We start from the raw sequence: 7,892 nt of genomic DNA, 5'->3' as shown, positions 1-7,892 counted from the left end.
CACACACACACACACACACACACACACTTTTAAAATATATAAGATATACTAGTTGCGGGAGTACAATTTGAATCCAGATGTTTTTATTTATTCCTATTGGTGGTTATTGTTGTGTATTTCTTAAAAAAAACAAAGTTAAGAACCAAAGATTAGTGTTAACTTGTGAACATGATTACAGCCAATTTAAGAACAATGTAACTGTGTCTTTCATGTCTTTTACATTTATGTGATTTTTGTGGATTTCCACCTTTTTTGTGTTGAATTGTTGTCTTAAGATCCATGCACCTCATGCTTGTGTACTCTTCCTCTTTCGATGGCTTCTGTTGTAGCTTTTGCTCTTTATTTAATGGCTTCTCTAGTATTTGACACACAGAAATCAGTTGACAAAGAGTGACGCCCTATGTTCAGAAATCATATCTGAAATGTCAGACAAAAAGACAAAGATGAAAGAAATTAACTGCAGCGCCGGTTTGAGCCAGTAGGGGGTGCCGTTGCTTTTATTCATCAAACAAAGCTCGTCTATTTCGAAGAGGCGGCGCATTTGCGATAACAGCTCGGGTAAGTCGGAGGTGGTGCTTTCTGTTGGTTCTGATCGTTCGGGTAAGTTTGTTCAACAGTCCTTTTTTTACCTTTAACTGAGTCATATTTAGATTGGAATAGACGAAAACTTGCACAAAACGCGTTATTTCATTTACTGCTTTCCTTGTGAAAAAGTTGGCACCTGGAACCCGGAGCACAGTGAGACCTCCTCCGTTTTCGTGCACCACAGGTTGCTAAATACCTTCTGAGGAACGATGTAGAGACATGATGGAGAGCGGTGCCGAGAAATTGACAAAAGAAATAAGTGGTGGGAAATTAAAAAAAAAAAGGTGACATTACGAAGCCAAAGTGGGCTGCGTTTAAATAGGTTTTGTTTACCTCTAACACCGACCGGTAACAAAGTAAGGCTAGCTGCTGCTGAAGCTAGCCTAATCTGCTGTTAAGGGTAAAATAAGCTAACGGGATCAGCTGTGTCTTAGCGCTTTGTAAGAGTTATTTGTCTGTGCTAGCCTGTTTTGCGCTGGTCGTAACTTAGCTTTTCTCTGCTCTTACCCTTATTTTCCATGCAATGTTTCCACGACTTCACGGCCATTTGTTTTTATCACCTTGTTTTCTGTCCAGGATGAAGACTCGGGGAGGAGAAGAAGGTACGAACGCAGTTTGTTTACAGACTTCTAACAAAAAAACAACCCAAACCTTCGCTGACATGTTCTTAAAATGTTAAAGTTTGTGACTTTAATCGCTTTTATTGTAGTTCAAAAGGCAGTCGCCTGTGTGTTTTCGTTAAAGCAGGCATTAATAAAGCCTGGTAACCCAGTTAACAGGCTGTGGGGATAAAGCTGCTCGGGATAATCTCTCCACAACCAGAATCTGAAACATAAATGTTTAACTCCGACAGGAAGTTGTTTTAAAGGACATGTGAATGTGTCCAACTTCCCCCATTATTATCAGCCCGAACACAAAACAGGAAGCCTGGCAAAAACCTGCAGCCCTGTTTAACATTGAAAGCGTTTAAAATGTTATTTACTTCACACTGCACGGTGTTTAGTACTTTAATAACATGAAAGACTGAGTGAGCAAAAAAGAAAATCAACTAAAAGATATTTTGAAGGGTGCCAATGTAGCTACTCTCCAAAACTTTGGAAAAAATCTACTTGTTTGAAAAAAAAAAAGCCTTTTAGTGTGATCTATGAACCATATAAGGAGTGCAAAGAGAACCAAGAGCGAAAGCAATGTGGTCAGTGGCTCATCGTGGTCACCGTGGTAACCGCACCCCGCGTCTCTCACTCCCTGGCTGCCAAGTAAATGTCAACTGTGAGCGGAAGAAGACTCGCATTGCTTTTACAAAGGTGAAAATAAGTTAAAAAGAGCCCTCATTTTCAGTTTCGAAGAGAAAAAAAACTTAGAGCTAAAATATAATTGAAGTCTACGGAAGCGTGGGTGCGCACTCTCTGCATTCTGGGAAGGGGGCTAGAGAGAAATGTACCTTGTGAAAGGTTTGGAAGTTGCAGACCGTCCGAAAGTTACTGCGGAGACTTCAGCGACAGGAGAAGTCTGTAAAAATCCGAAAACTTAAACGGTGGTGGTGTGAAAACCGTGCAAGATATGAAAACGCCATTTCAGACACATACAGACGAACAGCCTGTGATCCGTTTAAACTTTAAATGCTGTTTCTCCTGGGAAGTATGTCTGAGCTACAGATCTCCAAACAGGGCCGAGCTTCCCCGTGTGTTTTGTCAAAACAGTTTTAAATTCCTTTAGTCAAACTTCAGGTTTTTTGGTGTCCTTTTATGATTTGGACACTTTATTTCAAACCTGCACAACAAGATACAGGACATAACTTCTACCAGGACAGTAAATAAGGGTGCTTTAGTGCTTAAGACAATTTCCTGGAAGAATCGTAGCCCTTTTAGGCAGCCATAACAGAGCTGAAGACTGAATCTTTTGCACTGACGTAGCACGTAGGCAGCTCGCGTCTGTTTTTGTGTTCTTGAATCCGTTTCACGTCTCCTCTGAAAAGCTTCCTGAGACCGCAGAGTTGTCCCGGCACCTTGACAGCTTGCTCAGGTCATACGAGTGTCACTGACCTACCTGTCCAACAAGCCCGACCTAATCCTGCGTGTGTTACGACACGCTGTAGGCGTTGTTACAACACGTCGCCCAGAGAAGATGTGAGGATTGTTGGTGTCTCAACAGTTTTCAGCTGAACAGTTTGAACATAATTAGGTTTTATTTTAGACTTCCACTGTCTTTAGAAACATGCTTGCATCATATTTCGCTTTACTGCTTTAGTTTTTTGTCAGACAAACTGTAAAACCTCCGTAATATGCCAGATTTTCTAGCGTTGGTTGTTTTTATTTTGGGTTCTAACAGCTTCTAATGATTAAAAAAATTGAGTTTTTAAATCCCAAAGCATGTTGTTGAAAGTCTTTTAACTTTAACTTTTCCATTTTCCTCTAGCGGACACATGAGGTCTCGGGGCGCTGCTAGATGAACCCATGGAGCCAGACATGTCCTCCCTCTCCCACTCCCCCCTACCGCTGGATGGAGGGGTGGGATCAGAAGAGGACGAGTTTGGGGATTTTGCTTCGCCGGTGGTGTGCTCCGCTCTTGGCCTTGCCGACGCTACAGAGCCACCGTCTTTTCTCAGACAAGCCCCTCCCGCCTTAAAGCCAGCGACCCGTCAACCAAACTCCAGCTTTAATCCCCCCGCTGACGAGAGCCAACGCGCTTCTGCTGCTAAGTCGGGCTCTGACAGGCGGCGGGGGCCAAATTGTAATCCCGAACCTTCTTTGCACTACTCCAACGGACACGCTGCGGGGGACCTGAAGTCCGGGGCCTTTAGAGCCTCTTCGGGGAGTTCTCCTGTGGAGGAAACAGGGTTTGCTGATTTCACTTTGTTCACAGAGCAGGCGGGACACCCCTGGTGCTGCGGTTTCACCGAGCGGTGGGATGGAAAAGCGGAAGGAGCAAAAAGCAGCCCTGGCGAGCACGCTTGCAGTTTAAGACGAGACGGCATCATGGAGTCTGAACCCAAAGCCCAGCACAGGTGCAAGGCGGATGTCCGCGTTAACGTGAAACACTGTGAGAAAAATGCAGTTCTTCCGCAACCACCTCAGGACCACCGTCAGCCTCAGGAAGCAGCAGCAGCTTCAAGTGTTGCGTCTGCCGAGGAGCAGCGCATCCCTGGGAACGCTCAGGAACAGAGCTGCAATTCACAGAGAAGCTCCGAGGTCCACAGACTTAAAGACGGAGACTGTCAGACATCCACTGAGGATGAACCCGCCTCAGCAGACCAGGCGTCCTGTCGTGATGGCCTCTCATTTCAGCGTGCCTCTGCAGAGCTGGAACCTCAGGTTTCACCTCCTGCCTCTCAAGCCGATCAGACTGACAGCGAGGCAGAGGAGGCGGAAAACTGCGGCCGGTCCGTCTCTCCTCTCGGGAGCGGAATGGCAAACCTCGGCCAGTCCGAGCCGCACCTCCGTCTCTGCAGCCGTTGCATGACTCAGGAAACCTCTGCTACCTCCGGCTCAATTGCCCGGGATGAACGCGCGCTCCTCGCCGACGGTCGCCGCGAGCACCACGGCGACGGGGAACCCGTTCAGACGGCTGACGCGGGAACGCAGCGCCTGGGAAACCTGCCACAGAGCGACAGCTTTGCAGATTTCTGCTCGGCGCCTGCGCGGGAGGACGAGGAGGGACCATGGGCTGACTTCAAGCATCAAAGTGTCCCAGTGGAGGGTAAAACCTGGACACGGTTCAGGGAGCCAGAAAACAGAGCAACAAGAAGGAACAGCTGCCAGGTAGAAGACATTTGACTAAAAAACCCCACCTGCCGTCTTTAATTCTGTCCACTGTAAAAGTAATGTATGCTTTTCTTTTCTTTTCTGTTTTCTTTCCTCTCCTGGCCAGGCCCCACTGTCCTGCCGTGTCCGGCTGCTCCTCCAGTCCAGTTTTCCAGAGGTCCTGGTCCCAGCTGTGGAAGGTGAGGAGGAGCCGCTCAACCTCGGTGCTTTACTTCAAACCCAGGACCTCCCTGAGAGCGAGGAGGCGATACCAGAACTCAGCCGTGCCCTGAGGTGAGAACAACCAACTTCAGGGCTATGTGGTAAATTCGAGGCGAGGTGATCAGAAGTTCAGTGGAGGCTGTTTATGTTTTTGTGGCCTTTATAAATAATCTGCAATAAGATCCGATTTGATTCTTAAATCCAGTCCTCACAATAAACATTTGCATGTTGGTTGCGAATGACTTCATCTGATTTGTGGCGTTCTTTACAAAGGAGTCGTTGACACGCCTATAAAATGAGAAGTTGTTATTTATTGCCTGCTGATGAAAGGAGTGTGTGTGTGTGTGTGTGTGTGTGTGTGTGTGTGTGTGTGTGTCTGTGGTGTTACCAACTCCTGAACCACTGGACGGATTTAGATGAAACTCATTAGGTTTTCATCCACGACTGATTAACAATTGGAGTGGACCCGATTCAAGATGGCTGCCTCAGCTGATCAACCTTAGCCAGCCCAAAAAAGGCTTGTTTCTATAGATACACAGCACAACTCCAAATCGTGCTGTTCGGACTTCCTGGACCTTTTTTGACACTTTTGCAGTGCCCTGAACTTGAGTTATTCGCACATTTATTTTACACATGCTAACGTCTTCTTGTGCCCCCCCCTCCCCCAAACTTCTTTCAGGATTCAGCAGCTGATGTTGAGGCCGCACCAGGACGTTTACCGTTCGCTCGGCCTCCAGTTTCAGTGGGGGGGTTCTCGCGCGAACACGTCCCTGCTCAGCTGTCTTGGCGTGGACGCGAGGAACAACGTGAGTTTGTCGTCTGCTGCGCTTTTTACCAGCGACTGGTTACACTGCTGCACTCGTACGGCTCTCTGGACTGTTGTTTGTTCATTGGCCAGCTGTACGATATGTTTTTAAATGAACGGATGGGCGCTTTGTCCATGAAGGAAATCAATTTTTCTCCTCTGAAAGGTTTTTATGGCCACGAAGAAGCCGCCAGTGACCGTATCTACGTATGTGACTGGACTGGTGAGTTATCAGTCACACGTGTGACGTCAGCTTGTTTGTATTGCTCTGCTTTTTTTTTTCTTCTAAATTTAACCATTTGACGTTTTTATCTCCCATCAGGGCATGCTGGACCTCTCGCCACATTCAGCCCAGGTACTGTTTGATTTGTCGAGTGCGAAGGAGACCTCGAATGAGCTCAGGCCGAGACGTGCTTTTGAATATGGTAAAATCTCTCTCTTACGTAGGCGCTCCCTTGGAGACAGCTGAACTGGAGCAGCCGCAGCCTGAGCAGCTCTCAGGAGGGTACGTCCCCCTGCCGAGCCCCCCACATGTAGGGGGCTGGAAGGAAAGCAAGCGGCCGAGCGCAGAACGGCTGCCGCTGAAAGGAAAAAAAGAAAACGCCAAAGAGCTCGTCACTTCCTCCAGAGCGCGTTCCGCTTCTTTGATTTTCACGCTGTACTTCCCCGTCGCTCAGTCGGCCGCAGCGCGTTAAACGTGTCGCTGCATCTGAGATTAAAAGCAAAATGTGCGCAATGACATGGAAATAGAAAATCTTTTACAGGCGAAACGCTGCGCTGCCTCTATTTTTGATCTTCCCTGCTGTTGTCTTTGAGTTTCTCCGTATTTATCCGACCTATTTGTAATGAGGAAATGTGAGATCTTGAAGCTGTAACACCTATACGATTTAAGGCTTTTTGAGCCCGACGTGCTCATCGTTCTGAAAATACCAACACTGTCCAACTTCTACCAAAGCCATCGGAACTGTAAAGCTGACATAAAACACAGCTTCATAAACACACAAAGAGGTGCTGTAAAATGCAAACATTACACACTCTGTTTAAATCACGGGAGCTTTGGGTTGAGTCTTATTTGTCTGAACTGAGCATGGGCAAAAAAATAACATGAAAAAGTAGCATATCACACAAGTTATTAATGTCTTTTAGGTTTATAGGAATAAGATGTTGCAGGCAGCAGCCTGTTAGTTCACTGATGTTTTGCAAAAACAGACACGATCTGACTGAATTTTCTTTCTAGAAAGAGAATAAAAATGAAAAAAAAAAGAACGTAACACTGGTCACTTTGCTGCTGCATGGGTTTTAGAAGGATAACACTAATATTAGCTGTAGATGCATCTTTTAATGCAATGTGGCAAACAAAGGTTTAAAAGCTGGATTATAAAATGTTAAAAAAAAACAAAAACGAGGGTTGCTGTCATGCATGGGGATGCACCGTCCATGAAGAACATAAATGATGTATACGACGACGTATATCTCTTAAAAACAGCCAATCAGTCATTAAAGTTGTGATTTTTGTAGAGCAGCTGCACGTTCAAATATAAAAAAAAACAAGCACAAACAAGCCCCTGTCCTCGTCACAGGCTCTAATCTAATCAATCTGGACATATTCACTTCCACAGCCCCAGAAATACTAATAAGCACTAAGATGGGGAGACTTCTAACCTTGAAGCAGAGTCATGCTGTGTGACTATAAAGCCTGATCTGTAGAGGGAAGTATTTTCACGATGGGAGGAAGAAAGGCACAAACTCTGTTACTAACCAGTAAGAAATCATGTCCTTGTGCTCTGAAAGGAGACGTTTCAGGAGGTTGTATACAGAAGAATGAAAATTAAATTAAATGAATTAAAAAAAACAAACAAACATGTTGCTGTTGTCAGTTCTGCTGCTTGTCATGTTTTTTTAAAAAAAAAAGTTTTTCAATCTTGAGCACTGTAAACTAACCACACGCTGCAAAGCACCTCACTTCGAGGCCGTTTAATTTTTTTTTTACCCTTCAGTGTTTCATTAAAGGTGTTTCTGCTTCACATCTGGGAATGCCGATATAAGAGTTGTGCCTTGTGCAAGCAATTATTTTCTAAAACATGCTGAAGTTTCTTTTTTTTTCTTTCTTTCTTTCCCCACACACTTAAACAATCTTTTTGACATATATGATCATATATTTTTGTTTATGAAGTTTTTTTTTTTTTCTCTAATTGAGAGTCTATGCACTGCGATGAAGACTGTTAAACTGAAATAAACCAGTCAGTCCTCCATGCTCGGTTTGGCTCTTTCTTTCTCTGTGGCTGAACAATGAAGTCAAGTCATGTTTTATCTTTTCTATTACTTTTAACTGGAAAAAAAAAAAAGACTAAAGTCACAAATATGTGACATAAATTCTAGCGATCAGCAGCACCCGAAAGGCTGTTAGAGTTGAAATAGTTTGTGGATTTAAGAAGCTTTCAGGAAAACAGGAGTTGATCTTCTCGGTTTGGTCAAATGACCCCACCTGCTGGCAATTTTCTGCATCCGTCAGTAAAGATTGCACAGCTTAGACCAGTGCT

The 7,892-nt window shown here is 45.0% G+C and overlaps 1 protein-coding gene across 4 annotated transcripts; it reads left to right on the top strand.

The window, feature by feature from the left end:
• Positions 1-536: 536 nt before the first annotated feature.
• aftphb (aftiphilin b) lies at positions 537-7,606 on the top strand. 4 transcript variants are annotated; one of them, XM_017427589.3, is made up of 8 exons: positions 537-600; positions 1,162-1,187; positions 3,001-4,343; positions 4,453-4,619; positions 5,227-5,353; positions 5,519-5,575; positions 5,675-5,707; positions 5,800-7,606. In XM_017427589.3, the coding sequence occupies exons 3-8, from the start codon at positions 3,039-3,041 to the stop codon at positions 5,887-5,889; spliced, it is 1,779 nt and encodes a 592-aa protein (XP_017283078.2). In that variant the 5' UTR covers positions 537-600; positions 1,162-1,187; positions 3,001-3,038; the 3' UTR covers positions 5,890-7,606. The 4 variants fall into 4 exon arrangements, with proteins under 4 accessions (XP_017283078.2, XP_024864901.1, XP_037829425.1 ...); XM_025009133.2 differs by lacking the exon at positions 537-600 and adding an exon at positions 678-847; XM_037973497.1 differs by lacking the exon at positions 537-600 and adding an exon at positions 678-866 and having other exon boundaries at positions 1,160-1,187.
• Positions 7,607-7,892: the final 286 nt, after the last annotated feature.

The sequence above is a fragment of the Kryptolebias marmoratus genome, linkage group LG22 (assembly GCF_001649575.2).
Source record: "Kryptolebias marmoratus isolate JLee-2015 linkage group LG22, ASM164957v2, whole genome shotgun sequence".
NCBI classification, from domain to species: domain Eukaryota; kingdom Metazoa; phylum Chordata; class Actinopteri; order Cyprinodontiformes; family Rivulidae; genus Kryptolebias; species Kryptolebias marmoratus.
This window is presented reverse-complemented; position numbering and strand designations above follow the sequence as displayed.